At 45.4% G+C, this 20,987-nt stretch overlaps 2 protein-coding genes across 5 annotated transcripts; both read right to left on the bottom strand.

Moving 5' to 3' along the window:
* VGLL1 (vestigial like family member 1) lies at positions 1-7,131 on the bottom strand (the record flags this gene model as incomplete). 4 transcript variants are annotated; one of them, XM_081963838.1, is made up of 5 exons in its annotated part: positions 6,791-7,127; positions 5,266-5,292; positions 4,930-5,153; positions 2,159-2,546; positions 1-1,865 (listed from the first exon to the last, which is right to left on the bottom strand). In XM_081963838.1, exons 3-5 carry the CDS (start codon positions 5,138-5,140, stop codon positions 1,853-1,855), a joined length of 612 nt encoding a protein of 203 aa, XP_081819964.1. In that variant the 5' UTR covers positions 5,141-5,153; positions 5,266-5,292; positions 6,791-7,127. The 4 variants fall into 4 exon arrangements, with proteins under 4 accessions (XP_081819964.1, XP_081819962.1, XP_081819963.1 ...); XM_081963836.1 differs by having other exon boundaries at positions 6,814-7,121; XM_081963837.1 differs by lacking the exon at positions 5,266-5,292 and having other exon boundaries at positions 6,814-7,124.
* Positions 7,132-10,615: 3,484 nt separating this feature from the next.
* Positions 10,616-19,655, bottom strand: HTATSF1 (HIV-1 Tat specific factor 1). The gene is made up of 9 exons (XM_081963818.1): positions 19,240-19,655; positions 16,909-17,119; positions 16,510-16,557; positions 14,458-14,612; positions 14,066-14,229; positions 13,575-13,674; positions 12,566-12,655; positions 11,988-12,125; positions 10,616-11,438 (listed from the first exon to the last, which is right to left on the bottom strand). Exons 1-9 carry the CDS (start codon positions 19,507-19,509, stop codon positions 11,157-11,159), a joined length of 1,458 nt encoding a protein of 485 aa, XP_081819944.1. The 5' UTR covers positions 19,510-19,655; the 3' UTR covers positions 10,616-11,156.
* Positions 19,656-20,987: the final 1,332 nt, after the last annotated feature.

The raw sequence follows: 20,987 nt of genomic DNA, 5'->3' as shown, positions 1-20,987 counted from the left end.
TTCACCAGGAAATGCATCAGCTTTAATTGAGAACTCATTCTCCAGGTTCACACGGCACACTCCAGATTGAAAAACACTCCAAATAAGGCTGGTTTGCACCACCCAACCCAACCATCAAAGTGTCGCCTGGTGAGTAACGGGGAATCTTCTCCTTTAGAGGCCATGGACCAGTCTGGACAAGGTTGACCTCAATGGATACATCATAGGCTTCCTCCTCTAACGGTACCTACTCTGTGATGGGAGGGGGAGAATCTTGATATGAGCAACAGCCCTTGGTTTTGGGTTGCCAAGAGCAGAATCCACACAACTCTGTGTGTGTGCGCCAAAAACAATGGTTTTTGGAGAGAAGAAAGCCAGAGGTTTCTCTTACGGTTCTTGGGTTGTCTCTAGCGCATTGAGTTCAGCTTCCCAATGGCAAAGTTTTAGGTCAGTTCTAAAGAGACCCTTTCATTTGGGGACTGCAACCAAGAAATTAAAAGAGGCTTGCTCCTGGGGAGGAAAGCTATGGCAAGCCTAGACCGCATACTAAAAAGCAGAGACATCACCCTGCCAACACAAGTGTGTCTAGTCAAGGCTGTGGTTTTCCCAGTTGCAATGGACGGCTGTGAAAGTCGGACCATAAGGAAGGCTGAGCGCCAAAGAATGGAGGCCTTTGAACTCTGGTGCTGGAGAAGACTCCTGTGAGTCCCTTGGACTGCAAGGCCATGCAACCGGTCAGTCCTAGAGGAGATCAACCCTGACTGCTCTTTAGAAGGCCAGATCCTGAAGAGGAAACTCAAAGACTTTGGCCATCTAATGAGAAGGAAGAAGGACTCCCTGGGGAAGAGCCTCATGCTGGGAAAGATGGAGGGCAAAAGAAGAAGGGGACGGCAGAGAAGGAGGTGGCTGGATGGAGTCATCGAAGCAGCCGGTGCAAGCTTGAACGGATTCCAGAGGATGGTAGAGGACAGGAAGGCCTGGAGGAACATGGTCCATGGGATCAGGATGGGTCGGACATGACTTCGCAACTAACAACAACAAAGAAGGCCCATCATTTGGCATCTGGAGCATGGATCTTTCCATGCCAGGGCCTGGTTGAGAATGTGATCTTCAGCCAAGAATTTGGCCCCCTTGTGAGATTTGCTGCCATCGTGTGGCAATTTGCTAGCCTGCAAACTATTTTTATATTGTTTCTGAACTGAGATTTGATTCAGAAACAAGCAACAGGCGACCCTGGATCGAAGATTTGTAGGCTAAAGAGGGGCTGAAGGTTCTGGATGAATGGTCTTCTTGGAGTCCTCCAAGATGAGGAGACCCCAGGAAGTCAGAGGGGGCCATTTTCAGCTGAATTGAAAGCTAGAGACTGGTAGTTTTCCGTGGGACTGGATTTCTGCATGCAAAAGTGAAGACCTATATGAGACCATCTCCTTCTACCCCAGGAGTGAAATTCAGCAGGTTCTGACCAGTTATGGAGAACCGGTAGCGAAAATTTTGAGTAGTTCCGAGAACCGGCAAATGCTACCTCTGGCTGGCCCCAGAGTGCGGTGGGAATGAAGATTTTGCAGTATCCTTCCCCTGGAGTGAGGAGGGAATGGAGATTTTGCAGGATCCTTCCCCTGCCACGCCCACCAAGCCATGCCCACCAAGCCCACCAAGCCACGCCCACAGAATCCATAGTAAAGAAAAATTGAATTTCACCACTGTTCTACCCGTTCCAAAAATGAAAAGCACGTGGGAAAAAAATCTGGTGAGAAAAAATGGCAAGTTCACTACCGTTTGACTTCTTTTCTTAATTACAGCTCTGCGAAGTCCTCAGAAAGTCTTAAAATAATAAGCAAATGGGTCCATTTGTTTAGAAAGTGCAAATTGGCCATCAGCAGGGGTACCTAGAAAACACAAGAGATTGACAGTTAGGGGATCACTTTCAAGTATAACAGGCTGTGTGTGGTTTCAATAGCCCCATTCTTATAAATCTCTCTCGACTTCCATTTGGTTCCGTTAAAACAAACAAACAAAAACCCAGGAGATTTTTAAAAAACCAAGCAGACGTGCTGATCCTTGGAAGAAACAAATCATATTTACCATTCCCCCTCTTGAAAAACGCTGTCTGCCTTCCTCTCCACCCCTCTCCTATCTTGAAATCACCAAAGGATCACAACATCAACCTGGACGGACTTACCTCTGGCTCATATTTTGCAACCCAGAGGAACCAGTAAGACAAGCTGATCGGGAATCGAGCAGATCTTGGACCGGCCGAGAACATCTCTCTTGCTCCAAGAGGCCCAAGAGGGAACCGTACTTCTCATCCGACATGCCCTCCTGGGCCAAATGCAGATCAGAGGCTGGGTACCTCGAAACGGGGGTCAAACGGGGGTCACCCCCAGAAGACGACGGCCAGAGCTCAGCGGTGGCTGGAGAAGCTCCCTGGAGAATGGAAGGCTGGTAGACATCCATCGTGGAGACAATTGGGTTTTCATCCGAAGCGCACAGATTCAAAGGGGAGGATGCGCCGTAGGGCTTGGTCCAGTGGGGTTGAAGACCCCACCCGTGTGAAGCTTGGTGGTTTTCTGTTGGAAAAAAGAAGAGCAAAGTGGATGCATTCAAGGTCCAATGGGAGGTGTATCATCTTTTTCCAACAATAGGTAATTTTTTAAATTTATTTATTGCTATCCCACCTTTATTACTTTCACAAATAACTCAAGTGGGGAAACCTATCCAACACACATCTTCCTCCTCTTAATTTCCCCACAAGAACCACCTTGTGAGGAGGGCTGGGTGGAGAGAGAGGGACTGGCCCAAGTTCACCCAGTTTTCATGCCTTAGGAGGAACTAGAATTCACACCATCTGCTGGTGTTTGGCCCAAAGTTATCCCACTGACTTTCATGCCTAAGGATGCACTAGAACTCACAGTCGTCCTTGTGTTTGATCTCAAAATCACCCAGTGGGCTTTTTTGGCTAAGGCAGGACTTGAACTCATGATCTCCAGCTTTCTACTCTGGTGCCTTAACCAAATTGGTTCTGTAAATTAAGGTAAAGGTAAAAGTTCCCCTCGCACATATATGCTAGGCGTTCCTGACTCTAGGGGGCGGTGCTCATCTCCATTTCAAAGCCAAAGAGCCAGCGCTGTCCAAAGACGTCTCCATGGTCATGTGGCCGGCATGACTAAACGCCAAAGGCGCACGTTACGCTGTTACCTTCCCACCAAAGGTGGTTCCTATTTTTCTACTTGCATTTTTACATTCTTTCGAACTTCTAGGCTGGCAGACGCTGGGACAAGTCACGGGAGCTCACTCCGTTACGCGGCGCTAGGCATTCGAACCGCCGAACTGCCGACCTTTCTGGTTGATAAGCTCAGCGTCTTAGTCACTGACTCCTATTCTCTAAATTACTCATGTATGAACGGAAGATTCTGTGCTGTGAAAAATAATTTGAAGGGCAGGTACGAAGAGACAAACACAACTAATATTTGCCTTCAGTTCGGTAGCTTTCTTCATTTTGCTGGTGCTGATCCACTTGAGTTTGCAACAAGATACCAAATGTTGATAAAGTTACAGAAATAAGGCTCCTTATGAGAGAGGGGAAAAATAACCAGAGTAGTAGAGCAGTCATCTAGATGTGATTGGTTCCAGCAACAATGAGCAACTTTGGTCTGGGGTGATTGCTTCCCAAGCATTGGCTTGTGGGGCGGGAAGTGCAGCAACATCTGAAGACCACAACTCAAGGCGTTGCTTGCTGGAGTTGAGCTTGGGATGTTGGATGGGTTGGTGGGTCACCAAGCAGATGGACATCCATCAGATGTTAGGGCCAAGGAATTGCCCGCTTCGGTGAGGACCCAGCTAACTTTGGTGGATTCATTCCTTGTCTTGGCACAAGAGGGAATCATTGAGAAGGAAACTCCATAGTTTGATGGCAAAATCTAAATGACATATAGAAGGACCTTCTGGGAGAAGCTACAAACTTTTGAATGAAAGGTTGATCTTGGCTAGTTTCTTTCGTAGGACATTGCGTTTTCTGGTCTGGAGTTTGTCAGAAGTTAGAGTCTCCAGATCAGACAAGATATCAGAATTTTACCCTTGGAGAACAATACACCTGTCCTTGACTCTATTTTAGAATATGAATCTCCAAAAATTCCTCCTAAACAAAAAGCAGAGTAGAACCCACTTGAAAACAGCAGAAAAATCAAGTATATTATAATCTTCAATGTCTCCCTTTTTGAAGAAGTTTTTCTTTTTTAAAACAACTGCTCACATATTCATCAACTTCCTGCGAGGCAGTTGGGCACCTAATGCTTTGGTCTGAAATGGAATTCTTCTTGGAGGAAGTCTACCTCATCGCAGGTTGAGAAACAAAAAAGGGGCAGAAAAGGATGGATATGAATGGTACAAAGAGGTTAATCTCTTATAAAGTGACCTTTATGTAAGGCAGAAATTAGTTTAGGAGTCTCCCTGGACATCTTCACTGGAATTATTGGCTCCAGGGATAATGTCGCAGGTGGAACGGAAGTGTGGATCTTCTTAAGTGTGATCCACAGACTTGAAAGACTACTAGGTCTCTTTCTGCCCTGTTTTCTACATTTCTTTGACTTTCAGGGTTGGTAGAGAAACCTACAACAGGGGTAGTGTTGAAGAAAGAGTCTCCTCCAACACAGGAATGAGTGCCAACTTCATCTTTACCACAGATAGCAAAATAACCTGAACTGGTTTGAGGAATGTTTTTCAAATTTCGTGACCTCCATTTCCCAGGCACATAGCATATTAAAGACTGTGAGACCTGGAAGAATTTAAAAACCCTCTTAGTCACAACACAGATTAAGTCCCTGTCCTTCAAGCGAGCAACTGGTTTTGTTCAACATCAATGCAATGATACCTGAGGACATCTATTGTCAATAAGGAGTCATGGGCTCTTTGTCAAATGAGCTGCTGTCTATGAAATAAGTAGAAAAAGCTCACCGTTGTTAATAAGGCCATCTTTGACACCGTTGTCTCTGCTCAGGTCCTGCGGGTTTTTGGTGACACTCAAAGCTCTGGAGAAATGTTCATCCACCATGCTGTTCGTGTCTCCTTGGAAGTAGGTCAATACCATATAATGGGCTCCCCATTCTGTTTTCACCGGCTGTTTGGTTCTGCTCAGCTTTGCGGGATTATTCTTGGTCTCTTCCATACTTGGAAATCACCTGAAAATGAACGTGACACAAGAAAAGTGTACATGGAGTTGAGGGTGACGTGGAGTCCATGCGACCGATTAACTCCTGCTTCCCCACCTCCCAACCCCAGATCACTGCTTACTCAGAATTTAGGCTTGGGATGTTCTACCTGGAGAAAATAAGAAAGAGAGAAGACATGAGAGGAGCGTTCAGGTAGCTAAAAGGTGCCAGAGAGAAGATATATTTCCCATTTGCAACAAGAACAAGGACCAGAAAGTAGCTGGTATATTTGTGGCTACCACAATTTCATTTATGTAGAAGGAAAAATTTCCTTACGATAAAAATGTGTGTAACACAGAGTGGAATAGCTGAGGCTACAGTTTGTCTATCTCTGAAGGCCTTCAAAAGAGGTTGGATGGCCACCTTCCGTTAAACTGGTTGTCCCATACAAGGCTTTCGAAGATCCTTGTAGACCCTTCCAATCTCACAGTTCTACAACTCTATGATTCATTAGGACACTTCGTGTGGGCCTGCCCTTCCCGAAGCCACATTCCTTTCTAGAAGGTTCCTTAATGTTCTCAGGAACCATCAGGACTTATTCAACATGCAGAGACAACCAAACCAAGCATGTGAGTATAATGGCCAACATATTGAGTCACTGTGATTACTGGTGGTTTGGTCAAATGTGTAAAGCATGATGTCAGGTTTCCTAACAATGCCGTAATTAATTCATAATAATGAATTAATTATTCCATGACGTGGCAATGTGGAGAGTTGACACATGGTTTATGGTTTGGCATGTTGTGTAAACACAGCCAATGGGTAGGATCTGCACGGGAAGCCTAAGCTCTTTTTAAGTGGCACCTCACAGAACTCGGTAACTCACCCTTCCCCCAAAATATTTAATGGGTCTTCTTGGTTGCCGGTCTGAACGCAAGAAAACCCATAGATGTGCGATCCAGTTCTTCAAAAAGGACAAAACTGTCCTCACCCAATGAGTAGAGTCCCCGTCTTGTAGTAAATGTAGCCTGACTCTGGAGACACGTGACTTTGGGAAGATACGTTTCCTCCAAGTAATTATCTTTTTGATTTCTCAACCGGTATTTGAGAATGAAAATGGTTCTTTCCCGGAAAGTGGCAGCAGAATTTAATGTTCTTGGTTTTTTTTAAGTACCAGAAGCTTTAAGTATGAAGCCAGTTCCTTCAAGATTGAGGCTTAGAGAGCCCAGCATCTGTTTTACACAATGGCCAAGCTGATATTCTATTCCAGATGTCCACCTCCCTCCACTGTCTCCCTCTACGGTGTTAATATTTCTTCCCGATAGGAAATAAAAGATAGGTGGACTTCAACCTGTTTGAAAATACTTGATTATTTCACATGATCGGATTAGAGTAGGACGCCAAAGAGATATACAAGTAGTAGTCAGGAGCACACCCATTTTTAAAACTTCAACAATACCATTCGTCGGAAACCATAATTCAGAAAATCTTGCTAAACTAGTACATCTCAGTCAACCGATTCCAGAAATTGTAACTCTCCACCAAACGCGTTACACCTCCCGTAACTTTGCTTAAGAGGTCGACATTCAATGCAATCTATTTCCTTGCTTGGATTAAACTTTACCCGAAACGTCTGAGTAAGAGGAACTCAAAGACAATGTTCATACCTTTGGTCTAAGAGAGGACCCACCTGAGTTCACTTCATGCTGTGATCCTCCGTGTCTCTGCTCCGGGTGTGAGCTCTATAGTAACTCAACAACAAGGGGAAACAGCACCAGACTGTACCAGCAGTTTTCTGTTCCTTTAGCAGTGAGGGAACTAGGCGTATCCTTCAGTCTCGGGAACAGGAATGTGTGAAATGCACTCTGACAAGTCAACCAGGTTTAGAGGTTTCAGGAAAGAGGACAATGAAATGGACTGTTCAGGGTGCTTGTAAAAAGAGAGCTGGCACCCAGGGTCAGTGCCCAAGCTAAGAATCGGGTCTCCAGAGTGAAGATCTGTTCCCAGTACTACAAGATGGACAGGATTTGAATTTTTAAAAAGCCAGTTTTCCACTTCTAGGTGGATCGGAGTAGTAGATATTGCAGTGACTCTGCGCTTCGCTTTTTCACATTCTCCTCTTTCATTTCCTTGTTGTCCCTCATACGGAGTGGAACGTTATTGGCTACTAGCCTCTAATTCATGTGATTGAATTGTCGAATATAGTCCGGTAGTTCTCAACTTACAACAGTTCATTTAGCGACTGTTCAAAGTTACGACGGCACTGTAAAAAGGGGGGTTTGGGCTGTTTTTCTCACCAACAGCGTCCATGAGATCAAAATTCAGATGTGTGGCAACTGACTCAATTTTATGACGGTTGCAGAGGTCATGTGATTCCCCCTTAGAGACCTTCTGAGGAACAAAGTCAATGGGGAAGCCAGATTCATTCTGCAACTGTGTTATTAACTTAACCCTTGCAGTGATTCACTTAACAACCGTGGGCAAGAAAGGTCGTAAAGGGGTTTGAGCTTGGCTTAACAAATGTGCAACAGAAATGTTGGGCCCAAAAGTCAAGGGTAACCTAAATATTCAAGGCATATATGGCACCAGGCACCAATTTGCATGTCTGCATGTATGGCTTGCGAGGGACGCGGTGGCTCAGTGGCTAAGATGCTGAGCTTGTCCATCAGAAAGCTCGACAGTTTGGCGGTTCGAATCCCTAACACCGCATAACGGAGTGAGCTCCTGTGACTTGCCCCAGCTTCTGCTAACCTAGCCGTTCAAAAGCACGTTAAAAATAGGGACCACCTTTGGTGGGAAGGGAACAGCATTCCGTGCGCCTTTGGCGTTGAGTCATGCCGGCCACATGACCACGGAGACGTCTCTGGACAGCGCTGGCTCTTCGGCTTTGAAACGGAGATGAGCACCGCCCCCTAGAGTCGGGAACGACTAGCACATATGTGCGAGGGGAACTTTTACCTTTACCTTTATGTATAGGCTGAACGGAGTCTTAACTGCTGGCAACTGTCTGAAGAGTCAAATATTTCAGCTCGAGAAACCAAGAGGGGAATTTTAGCTTTTAGTGTACTTGGTGGCACACATGCGTGGCTGGGGGATTCTGGGAGACAACATCCACACTTCAAGTTGCCAAGGTTGATTTTTTTTTTTAAGAGGCAGAACGCTGGGTCCAAACAACTTACCTATGGGTGTTGTAACAAATACTGATTTTGCCAGTTAAGGATGAAGTTGTAGTTACCAGAATATAGCACCAGATTGGAAAAGATGTTGATAATGATTGCAAAAATATAAACATCGAGGACGGATGCATGGCGACTTCATATAATTCTATATCAGCCTTGGAAGGCGGTCTTACTCAACAAGCGTGTCTCATTGGATGAAGAATTTTGTGTGTAATTTGTAGAAGAAATCAGTTCAAACTGGATTTCATTTAGACTTGGCCCTAGGTAATGGAAGTCATCATTTAAATAAGAAGCGCTGCTCATCTCCATTTTTAACTGTAAGAAATTCAAATTAATTCACTTATCCCTGAGTAAATCCTTATGTTGCAAGGAAACTGTAATTTGCAACAGCAGGACTGAACAATGCCAATAAAATTAAAAGCTTGAAGTCCAGCAATGCATCCAATCTTCCCAAGTAGCTGTAATGCAATCAAGTGACAACACACTAAAATGTGGTAACAGAAAATCTGGTTTTTGTGTAAAAACTGCCAGTTTTTCCATGAGATTAAATCCCCTAATATTCTGTGGAGATAATATGTATCTGTATAAAAACGAGGATAGAAACGAACCTTTACAATGATCGCAAGTGTTATTCTGTCTCTGAAACGTTTAAGGCCAATAAATATTTTATCACTTCTTATGAATTGTACTGCACTCAAAATCTGGAATTACGCCATTTGAAGAGGATTACAGATTTGCAAACAAGAACCACGGTGGAGTACCAGAGAAATTTAGGTCAAAATGGATATGAGATGTAGATGAGCTGGAAGGAAGCAGTTAGAACAAGGAAAAGAATATAAAGTTTGGGAATGACAACCATTTATTTTAAGTTTTGATCCTTGTGTCCCCAAGGCCTGTGAATATTACTTAGGTTTGGCCTGTGATTATTTTCCTCCACAAATAAGGCCACAGAGGTTCTGTAATGGAACAATCATTTAAATTCCAGAAATATTTTAATTCGGAACTATCGCACTAGTTCCTATTTAAAGTCTTGTGTAAGTTTCACTGACCTCACTCGTTGTCATCATACATCGCAACATACAACAGGAAGAGAAAATCCAGGACAGGCTTGTGCATTAAAAAAAAACATTGCCACATATTTCGTTTGGACAAATGGCAACTTTTTAAGAGGTTCATTTCCAACTGCCCATTTTCAGTGTGCTAAACTTCTCTGGGTTTTATGTCAGGTGTTAGTGGTGAGTAACCTCAAGACAAAACGGTTCAAAAGGCAACACAAGCATTTTCAAGAGGTGACTTTGACCACAAATTCTAGGTACAAAACTGGTCCATTAAGCACTCAGCTTTATTCTACAAAAGATTATTCAGCACAGGAGTTTTTTTCCATCTTTAGGCAGATGCCTAAAAGGTCCAAGGAGATGCTCAACAGTCAACGGTGTCCTTGGGAAATTTCAAGTTGAATTTAGGCTCCAACCTCCTCCTTTTTTTCCCAACGAAGAGAGCTAAAAGCTTGAAATTACACTTTTAGGTTTGTTACACCAACAGAAAATCATTTGCATCCTCATCCACCTCGAGCAACGACTGCACTGAGATCCTGATTTAAAGTTCTCCATCATTCAGCTAAAACAGCAAACTCGGCGTGAAGCATCGAATTCCCTGCTCTCACACGCATACGGGGAACACGGCGAAAGCCCAGGGATCCCCATGAAAGTGTACCTGAAATGGCTGGGACAATCCCTTCCTTCTTTGAACAGGTTAAGTTAGAAGACCACACGTAAAGTAAATTTGGGCAAAGTCTTGGCAAAGGTTTAAAAAAGAAAAAAAAAGAGTTTTTGAGCGGTTTGTATCTACCCCCCACCCCCACCCCCCAAAAAAATGTGTTTAAAAAAAATCTGAGAAACAATTTCGGGAATGAATCTCAAAACGATTTTATTCGTAGTTATCTCCTATAATCAATCCAGTATAAAAAAATACAGGCTTCGTACACTTGGGTCTCGACAAATGCTCGAAACACAACTCTAGTTGAACAGTTAAAGCACCGGGAACAAGGCAGGAATCGCACCTCCAAATGCGTTCCCCCCGCGTGTGTTTCCAGTGAGTTAATAATCCAAACGCAAATTTATAGAAAGAAGATCAGAATTCAGCTCCATTACAGTTCCCCCCCCCCTTTATTACCTAGCTTCCCCCAGCGTCTAACTTCTGTAACCAACAAAGGACGTGAGTCACAAGGAACTTTTTTACGCACGCCAGAGGAGCGTCTTCGGAGCCTAATCTTTCAAACCTCCCCCGGCTGTGAATACGTCAATGATCTGCTACTTTAAAAAAAAAAAATCAATTAGTATCAGGAAAACCAGCTATTCCAAGCCCATGCTGGTGAAATCCACTGCAGGCAAGAACCGGTATCGTAGAGGGAGGGTATGAGTAGGCTGGCATTGCAGCATAATCACCGGAAAGCGTTCAAATCTGGGATGCCTGTGAAGACTTATGGTACCCTTCGTTACTTCACACCTGGATGGGCTCTGAACACTGACAAGCAATGGTGGAATTGAAGACCACTGGCCAATTCAGCAGGATTCTTGGCAACCTATGACACATACGCAGCTTCAGTCGCAGCCAGACATGAATATATATGAACACACACACACACACACACGAACTAAATACTGCTTTTCAATGCAATATCTCAAAAGCACGTTGGTGATATCCTAACAAGGAAACGTGCGCACATATACATATATATATTTATTTGTATTCATTGATTGGGAGTGGAGCTTGCAACTTTTGCATCGGGGAAGGAGAGGGGAGGTCTCGAGGGGGAGCCTGCAAATCATGCTCTCGGACCAGCGGCAAGGCGGCGTTAAGTCTCTGCTTCTTCGTCATCGTCGTTGTCGCTGCCAGCCACGCTGCTGTCTGTGGACGCCGCGGCATCTTCGCCGGCTCCTTGGTGGCGATCTCCGGCTCGCTCGGCGGCTTCGGTGGCCCCGTTGTCTTGAGACGGGGGGTCTCTCTTGGCCGCTTGAGGGCCGCTTTCTGAAGAATTGGCATCCGGGGGCTTTTTAGGCAGTTCTTGGTTGGGATCCCCTAAAAATTCTTGCCACCCTTTCAGTCTCTCTTCTCTTTCCCGGGAAGTTTCTTCAATCTGGGGCGAGAGACACAATGGTCAATATTTGAGGAGGAGGAGGAGGAGGAGAAAGAGGGGAAGGGAAGGCACATTCAAAGACATTTCAAGGCATTTCCTGTTTCATGACCAACAGCTTAAGGTGTCGATTTAAAATGTGATTTGGGGAAAATGTGATTTGGCCACAAGAATCTAACTCCCACCGCATGTCATTAAACGGTTTTGTTCTAGAGATCAGAAATCCCTTTTAAAAGCAATTCCAGAAGCCAAGTGCAAAGCATGGAGAAGCTAATAACGGAGTTATTTGTGTTTTCGAGTGGGTCAACCCTCCAGGAGGCTGTTTGGACAACGTCCCTGCAATCGTCTTTGCAAGATTTCAGAACTGGTTGCCCATTAACCCCTTCCTCCTAGGGCTGAGAGGGAAGGACTGGCCCCAGTTTGCCCAGTTAGCTCCATCCCTAAGGCAGGACTTTTGACCCTGCAGTCTTAATTGGCTCCCTTCGTTACTCATACGTATAGTGTTGTTTTTTTTTTAAAAAAAGCCCACAACCTTGGTTAAGCCAAATATACCTGATAATCGGTTACACCGTCCCACGTTTCCACGGAGAGCTGCCTCCCGCCAAACCACCGTCCGTTCAGCGCCTGTATGCAAACGTCAGCCTCTTCGGATTCCTTGAAGGATACGGAGGCTACGCCATCCGGATGCCTCTACAGAGACGGGAGGGGGGAGGGGGACCCATCAAATTAAACCTATGTCAAGGCTCCAAGTAACACGTCCACAACAAAGAGAACTCCGAGGCAGGCCTATTCCTCAAAGAACATTTCACTGGGACCTACCATGTTGGCATAGTCTTTTAGCCTTTCAACTGTCAAAGGCAGCAACTGTCCAATTTTAATTTTAAAAATGCGACTGCTGCCCCAAGGCTCACCATACAGACGTTAACACTTTCTAAAGGCTCAGCCATGTTCCAATGACGCACGGAATAATGAACCTTTGGATATCATTTTAAAATAAGTCAGTTCTTCATCGAAGAAACTGACGATTCCATCAATGGAGTCTGACTGGTGGGGTAATTATGGAGTGCTTTTGTAGAAGGATGTTTCAAAAGTACAAGGCAAAAGGAGGAGTGAGTATTTCTGATACGTACGTCAAATATAATGACTTTCTTTACTTGGCCGAATTTTTCACATTCAGTCCGTAGATCTTCCCGGATTTCATTTAGCACTAAGGGATCCTCCTGGAAAGACATTTTAAAGCATGTTTTAAAATTCTACACTTTCAGAGGGCAAAACCTTTTCACACGACAATCGTGGTGCACCTGACAAGTCAAATGAGACACCGGACAATCTTGTCTGGATTATTTTGCTGTGTGCTGTTCAAAAGCTTGTTGACCTCTGTTTTCATCCACGCTCAAAAGCGCAGATTGAACAGAAAACGTCATCCTGTAAATCTCTTTAACCGATCCTATAACAGAAACCGAGTGGGCTTGTCTCAGGACTAAGAAACCGTGCAAACATGTCATGCATGTTGGGACTAAGGGCCCCATGACTCCCAATCCTTGGGTAAATAGAGAGAGATAAACAGATTAAGGAGCTCTGGTGGCACGATGGTTAAACTGCAGCATTGCAGGCAAACTCTGCCCACTGCCTGGAGTTCGATCCCGATTGGCTCAAGGTTGATTCAGCCTTCCATTCTTCCGAGGTCATAAAACGAGGACCCAGATTGTTGGGGGCAATACGCATATAGTCATTTCCATTGCAAGCCACCCAGAGTGCATTATAAAGCACTAAGGGAAGGTAACGACCCCGTAATCCCTTGCAGGGTGGAGTCCGGCCAACTAAATGAAGATAGCAGAGTGTTTTAATGGCCAGATACCCTTCCTGTTACCAGAGCGGAGTTTTGTTCAGCAGATATATTTTCTGTGTGCCCATGGAGAGAAATATCTACCTCTACCTAGGATCGAACTCACAGTCAGCCAGAAACAGCCTAAAAATGGAACGATCTTTCTAACTTTAGCTGGCCCTATAATGCCACAAACACTCCTCGGCTTGTGACAAGGCCAACTTCAGTCGTCACCTTTGAGAGGCGATCCTTTACTCAGGCCTTAGGAGGAATAAGAGTTTATGAAACTCCTGTTGGGACTTTTTTTAACCTACCTCAAAATCTTTGGGATGAAACATGTTTCTGATGATGATAACCCTCTCATGTCGCAATCTCACGCTCCCGTCTTTCTTCTCCGGCCGCCAATCCAGCAGTCTAATGAAATGAAGCAACATTTAAGAGGTTGAGGGGCGGATCGCTTCAGTTTCTAAAAGTGTGGTTGAAAAAAGAAATTAACCGGGTGCTTCTGAAATCAGAGGTGGCAGAATTTTCGTTCCCCCAGTAAGGAAAGGAGGTTTCCCAGCAGCCTTCAAACTGGTGTGTTATCTATCAGCCACCTACACGAAAGGTAGCTTGACAGCTAAATCTACATTTTATTAGCTCTGCCCCTCCTGAGTGATCTGAGCTGCTTTAAAGATGACGGTTTCATGCATTTTGTTTTATCAATACAACCCCTGAAAGACCCGGGTTTCATGAAAAGGCAAACCTAGCCACGTTTTCCACGGGAAAATATACTTTGGGGTATCTTGAAAAAACAGCCACATACTTTTGTTGCTGGGAGAGCTTCTTTTTGTAATCTTTGCATTTCTTTTTCTTCTTGCTGGCGTCGTATTCCCCTTTAAGCTGGAATTGGGCGACTTCCACATGCAGTTTGTAGCCACGGATTTCTTTCTCATCCAGGATTTTCAGCGCAAGTTCAACAGATTCTCTCTGGGAAAAGACAAGAGAGAGAAAAAAATCCTGGTTTACAACTTCTTTCTTCCAGCTAAACAGACAAAGAAAAAAATATTTGTGGCGGAGATTGAAACACGCTCCTCATAGATCTCGCTGATGCCCGTAGGGGTGCCCAGAAGTTAAAGTAAAAGAAAGGGAGACGCAAAGGGGCTGGAGACCTTACTTCTGCAGTAACAACTGCAAGCACAAGAATAAACAACTAACCTTTAAGTAACAACAGAGCCCGTCGCCTTTAAGGTTTCCTTCTTTGTCTTTGTAAAGTTTAATTTTGGGTTCCTCCGTTTGAAGATCGCGCATAACGATGCCACATTTCGACATAACCTCCACAAACTCATCTTTTGTGATATCAGGCGGTAAACCTGGAAAGGTAAAAAGGGAAGAGATACAAATGTCACAACGAAACCAAACGGAATTTTTAACGTTGCCATACAGGTGGTGGGTTTTTTGTTTTTTTTTGCCACCAGTCTACATTTCCTCCCCCATGATGTCTTTGTCTATTACCCCCTCCTTCAGCAGGGTCCGATAGCTTTTCCATTTTGGCAGCATTAGATCCCAAACCGTGAGAAGTGGAGGGGGGGGGGGATATAATGCCACTAAAGGAACAATCACAGTACACTTCAAATTTTCTAGCTCCCAAGCTGGATATAAAATCCTTGACGCAGTTCTGCACTCTCGGTTCAAAATATAAGCTTTGGGACCCGTGGATACGTTGGAGGAGAACACTGCAAGGTTATTTGATCGGTGACGGGGGATTTATCTGCTCTTTGGATTTCAGGAAGGATGAAGAAGTCTACAGCATTGGGCCCTAACCCCTTGGGCACCAGGGACGGGTTCCGTGAAGTTTTTCCATGGACCGGAGTGGCCGTGGTTTCACATGCTGCCTGCATCCCACGGGTGGGGCTTGACTTGTTTGCGCAGCCCAGTTTCTGGAATGTGGCCCAGTGCCGTTCCACGGATTGGGTCCCCGTTCTATAGCACAGCCAATAAGCCTGAGATCTGACACCTTCAACGCACAGCAGAATGAGATCACGGCGTCAACTCTTGAAGCAAAGCTGGCTGGGGCCCTTCTGGAGGCTTCGGGGTTGCCGCAATGCGAAGAAGGGAGAGGGAACATAAAGCTAGAACATAAAGCAGCCAAAACCCAATAGTTTTCTGTGGGAACCAAGGTCATTCCGACAGGTGGCTGGAGAAAGGAGGAGTGAAGTAACCAGGCAACTGGCCAACACCTTGATTGGACAATGTGACTGATGGTTTGGGGATAGGGGCGGGGGGGACAGAGACTTTCACTTTTAATCAGGTGAAAACCGTGGGAACTTTTGGAGACGGTTTTCGCCAGTTTGTGCCAATATGGTATCTCTCATAAAATTGTTCTTTCAGGAATCTGCCTGCCTCGGAAGAAGGTCTGATTTCTCTGGGGTTATTACTTGGACCGCTGACATACGGGATCTCGCCTCAAAATACGGTGTATGGGCAGGCAGGGAGGGACGACTGGCAGGCCTGCAGAGAGGGTAAAAGGATGCTACTCTAGGTTTACTAGAGAAAGCTACTCGGAGCACCAGCATATCTTTGAGATATCTTCTTTTGACGTGCCTTGTGTATCAAAGACAAAAGTCTCTGCCAAGCCAGTCAGGGGACCACCGCGATGTTGGAGGCTTCAGAAACATCGTGCTTTATACAGCTACAAAGCGGGAGTCCGTATCAAGCACGCCAAAGGTCCCAAGTGCTGCAACGGGCCCTTCCCAGATAGAACAGGAAGGCATCTTCCCACTCAACTGCCTAGCTATTAAGCCACGTACCCAATGCCGGGTTGCCACAAGGTGACTGTCTAATGAGGAAGTAGTTAAAGGGAGGTGATTGGAATTTGTTTGGAGGTGCTGGCCTCACATTTAAAGCATAGCAATACATCCAATCCTTCATTAAAATGGGAGACAAATTTCAGTTCATCAAAACAGGGGGACAAAAGGACTACAAAGCCTGTGTGCCGTTGTGCAGCAACGTTTGAGACTTGAGGCACTTCTACAGATAATTCAAACGTACAGGACTGGTTTTTCAATACACGTGTTATGTATCACTCTTCCTATCCACTTCAATTTTACTCCAAAGCCATCCACGTTGTTTTGAAGTCCAGAGGCAAAGATTTCGTGCACTGTGAAATAGTTGAAACGATATTCAGGGGCTTGACTCCATTTCAAAGGAGAACCGCAGCGTAACACAGGCGGCTTTCACACCCAGCAAAGACCCAAGACTGCTCCTCACCTGTGACATAAACATTTGTATTTCTCTGTTCTTCCACGTGAAACCATCCTAGAGGGGAGAGGAGGAGAAGTTAGGACTGCACCTCTAAAGAAAAGAGAACGGGTCTTCAGATTAAAATTCACGTCAGATTGCGGAGTGGGGGGGGGGGAGAGAAAAGAAGACACTCCTGGGATATAAACAGCCTGACCTGGGATAAATGGCACCTTCCTATCTTCACGCCTATCCATGCTTCAACAACATTCACAACTTCCTACACATTGGCTGCAATTTGGTCCTTTTAACATTAGGCTTATCGAGTCTGAAAGATGCTCTTGCACGGCTGCCCACACAAGCTGGAAGACACGCATCTCTTTTTGAACCGCAAGCTACTTCTAAGTCATGCACAATGGAGCCGCTTGCCTGCTTCGGCTTTTCTTTTCTCCCCTTTCTGTTTAAGGTCTGGCGGTAGCAGCAGCTGCGACGGTTTGCCTTCTCCTGGCGGCTGAGCCTTGGCGGCCTTGGAATCCGGTGAGGCTTTCGAGCCAGTCTTTGCAGTGGAGGCCAAGGTATCGGAGCCTTCGGTGGGAAAGCCGTAGTTAGCATGGTACGTTGCCAAGAAATCTTCAGTGATCTAAAAAAGGGGCATTGTTCAGGAAACCAATTAGAGACCCAATTAAGGCTTAAGTGTGAGTTACTGCAAGAACCGAGGGCCCAGAGGTGGCCTTTTGAAACAAAATAATGCAGATCATGTTCTATTTTTAACCGTTCATCATGGCACTACAACTGACAGGCAGCTTAGAGGGATGGACTGGCAGGCCTGCAGAGAGAGTAAAAGGATGCTATTCTAGGTTTACTAGAGAAAGCTACTCGGAGCACCAGCATATCTCTGAGATCAAGTCATCAAGGAGTTGCAGACTGTTTACTCCCCCTTTACACACTGCCTGCAAAATTGTCTCTCTTTGGACATCTGAAAATGCCGACGACTGTCCCCATTCTTACAAATATTCTTCAGAATTTAGGGAGAATTTTCAGGGGCAACTGCTCTTCACCTGATTCAGCAGCAGAATTGCACCACGTAGATACAACTCCACATTAGATACAGCTTGCAGGTTAATAATCCTGGGTCTAGATGCCAATTTAGAAAACAAAAGTAAATAATTTCTGGAAGTGAGAAGTTGGAATCCACACATCTGAAAAGTTGCCAAGGTTGAGGGGAGGGGTGGGGGGAAGCCAACCCACTGAATTGTTGTACTCCCATTTGAGAGTTAAAGTTAAAAGTAGTTGATGTATGCTTCGCCTTTACTTATCTATTTTCAATAAGGCAGGTTGAAAGGCTAGTAAAGGGATCCTGCCGGAGAGATAAGGAGGCTGCGAAGGATAGCAAGCCAAAGGAGCAAGGAAGAAAATCAAGGCTGGCCAAGCGCTGGACAGGGTCTCTGCTCCTCTCAAAAAATGGCATTTTGCCCCAGGAAATGAGGATTATTACTACCAAAGTCCATTGCTTTCTCAGCGTGAAGTTTGAGACCAGAGTTGGCAACTTTATTTTATGAGTGTGTGTGTGTTTAAATATTTTATTTATACATTTTTCTTTAACATACATAAGCGCTTAGTAAACAGTGTACTATCTGGGTCAATTTGCTTAAACAATAATGTTTTCCAGTTTCTAATTTCTATTATCCAACCATTGATAGAACGAATCCCATGTTAAAAAATATTCCTTATCTTCTTTATCTTTAATGTCAACCTATCCATTTCTGCACTATTATTTTATGTGTGTGTGTATGCAATGTATATATGTATGTAGGATGTATGTGTGTACATGAGATAGATAGAGATAGATATAGGAGAGAGATGATAAGATGATAGATAGATGATAGATAGATAGATAGATAGATAGATAGATAGATAGATAGATGGTAGATCAGACACAGATAGACAGACTAGATAGATAGGAATAATAGAAAGAAAGAAAGAAAGAAAGAAAGAAAGAAAGAAAGAAAGAAAGAAAGAAAGAAAGAAAGAAAGAAAGAAAGATCAGACAGACAGGATAGATATGGATGATAGAAAGAGAGATGTAGATATACAGACATGGTAGATAAGGATGAAAGAAAGAAAGAAAGAAAGAAAGAAAGAAAGAAAGAAAGAAAGAAAGAAAGAAAGAAAGAAAGAAAGAAAGAAAGAAAGAAAGAAAGAAAGAAGAAAGAAAGAAAGAAAGAAAGGGTAGATAGATCAGACAGAATAGATAGATAAGGATGATAGAAAGAGAGAGATGTAGGTAGACAGATATCATAGACAGATAGGGATGAAAGAAAGAAAGAAGATATATTTTAGAATGCAAATGCCTATGTCCTCCCTCTCGCTCTCCGGAGCAACCACCATGCAAGGCAATCAGACGATGCAGGGATGTTTATGCTAAGAGAGAAAAATCATCTCCTCCTTCAGGGAAATTATTTCCTTTAAATAAGAAAGGCTAAAAGGCTGGGAAAGCCCCCCCCCCCTCTTCCCCTGCAAAGGAAAGGCTCCCCACGAAAACCAAGGGGAGGCTTATGCAGCCTGAACACCAGGAGACCCTCCTCCCTCCCTCCCCCCAGCCCAGCTTTAAGGACTACAACGCCCATCGCTCTCCACCGACAGGTGTGTCCCCCCCCACTTCCCAAATCCGGGACGGGGGGGGGGCTTTGGATTCTCCCGCTCTGACGCCCTCCCCCACGCGCGCGCGCTGCGGAGGATGGGCCTTGGAGTCCGGCCCACCTTGGGGAACCAGGCCTTCTTGTCGCGGTCCCACTCGTACTGGGTGCCGTCGGCGGGGTCGGTGTAGGTGAAGGGCTCGTCGCCGCCCTCGCCCTCCTTCCGCTCGTAGAGCTCCTGCAGCCGCAGCTGCTGGTGGAATTCCTCGTTGCGGTCCGAGCCGCCGACGCTCATGGTGCCGCCCGACTCGGCGCCGCTTCTCACCACCAGGGCGCCGCCCGGGCCCGGCCCGGCCTGGAAACGCCTCGCAGCAGGCCCGGCGCCAGGGCGCATGCGCGGGGGCTGTGCTACGCACGCGCTTCCACGCCCCCTCGCGGCCCCTGCTCCGTTCGGCCGCCGTCCGTCCCGAGCGGGTGAAGCGGAGGAGGACGGCGGCGCTCGGAGGCGACGGAGTCCCGTCGGCTCTTACAACACGCCTCGCCGCGGTAAAAGCCGCGGTTTCTCGCCTTAGACGGTGACAAGGCGACTGCGCAGACGCTTCCCCGCCGTCGCGTCGGAGGGAAATTTATTGCGCAAGCGCAGAAGCGCTCTTTTGCCTCGAAAGTCGTCTCTCTCTCCCTGCCCCCCTCCTGTTATTAGCCTATAGCAGAAGGGCCCTGTGCAGCTCACTGCGCAAGAGCGGAAGTCGCTTTTCGAAAAGAAGGGGGGCCTAGGCCGAAACGGCAATAAACAACAACAAAGGCAGCCAATAAGCTTCGGAGTTGAGCTGTCCGTCAGAGGGCTGCGGAGAAGGGAAGGGCGGAAGGAGAGCAGAGTAAGGGAACTGCGCATGCCCAGAAAGAGTCTGTCCTAATCCTTTTGGGAAAAAATGTTTATTTTTCTCCTTCCTAAACAAATAAAGAAAATGTGCTTCCCATTTTTCAAATTTCATCCATTTCCATTCCAGGTCAACAGTAGGATCATGGTGCCCATACAGTTCATATAGAAGAAAGAGGCTTGACTACAGCTTCCATCATCCCCAGCCTGTATGCTCTTTGGATGAAATGCGGGTTGTGCTATAAAATTCTATAAATTCTACTCTTATGTCATCTCAACCTGATGTGATCTGGAGCTGCTGAACAATGAATCCCCATCATGCACAGCTTGCAACCTTCTGTACAGGCAGAGGCTGGGTGGGAACAATGAAGGCCATCATGCACAGCTTGCAACCTCCTGTACAACCAGTGACCTCAGCAGAGATTTGGGGGGGGGGGGAGGAAAACAGCTCATCCAACGGAGAAAATAAAGCAAGATATTCTATTCTTTTTTTTTTTACTGTAAGGCAGAGTTTTTTCAAACTTTGCAACTTTAAAACGGTGGATTTCAACTCCTGGAATTCCCCAGCCAGCCATGAAAAACACTGCTATTAAGGAAAATCCCCAGACCTCAACACTGAGATGATACCCTTTATTTACTTTCTTGTTAATAAAGCCTCAGAGGAATCGCACCCATAAATTGAACTCCTTGCCTTTGTGGTTGCAAAGCATCAAGCCTTTGAAATCGATACTCCAGAACAAAAAATATCTTGCTGTCGTACCCAGCAACGATAATTCAAATGCGACAGGGAAGCCCTTATCCAGAAGGGCCATTAAATCACCACACTACGAGCTGTCAGAAGGACTTGCTGGAGATGTAACTTTATATTTGTCAATAACCTTTTGCCTTCATCTCTATTTTGGTCCTGCCTTGTTAGAGATACTTTCACACTTCCAAAATAGAAGTTTGAAAAGCAGCGTCACCATTTTGGCCCAGGGATGCCCTGCATCCCAGCT

Source organism: Natrix helvetica (assembly GCF_964273705.1).
Source record: "Natrix helvetica genome assembly, chromosome: 11".
Taxonomy (NCBI): Eukaryota; Metazoa; Chordata; class Lepidosauria; order Squamata; family Natricidae; genus Natrix; species Natrix helvetica.
Note: the sequence above shows the minus strand (reverse complement) of the source record. Positions and strands in the feature narration are given on the sequence as shown.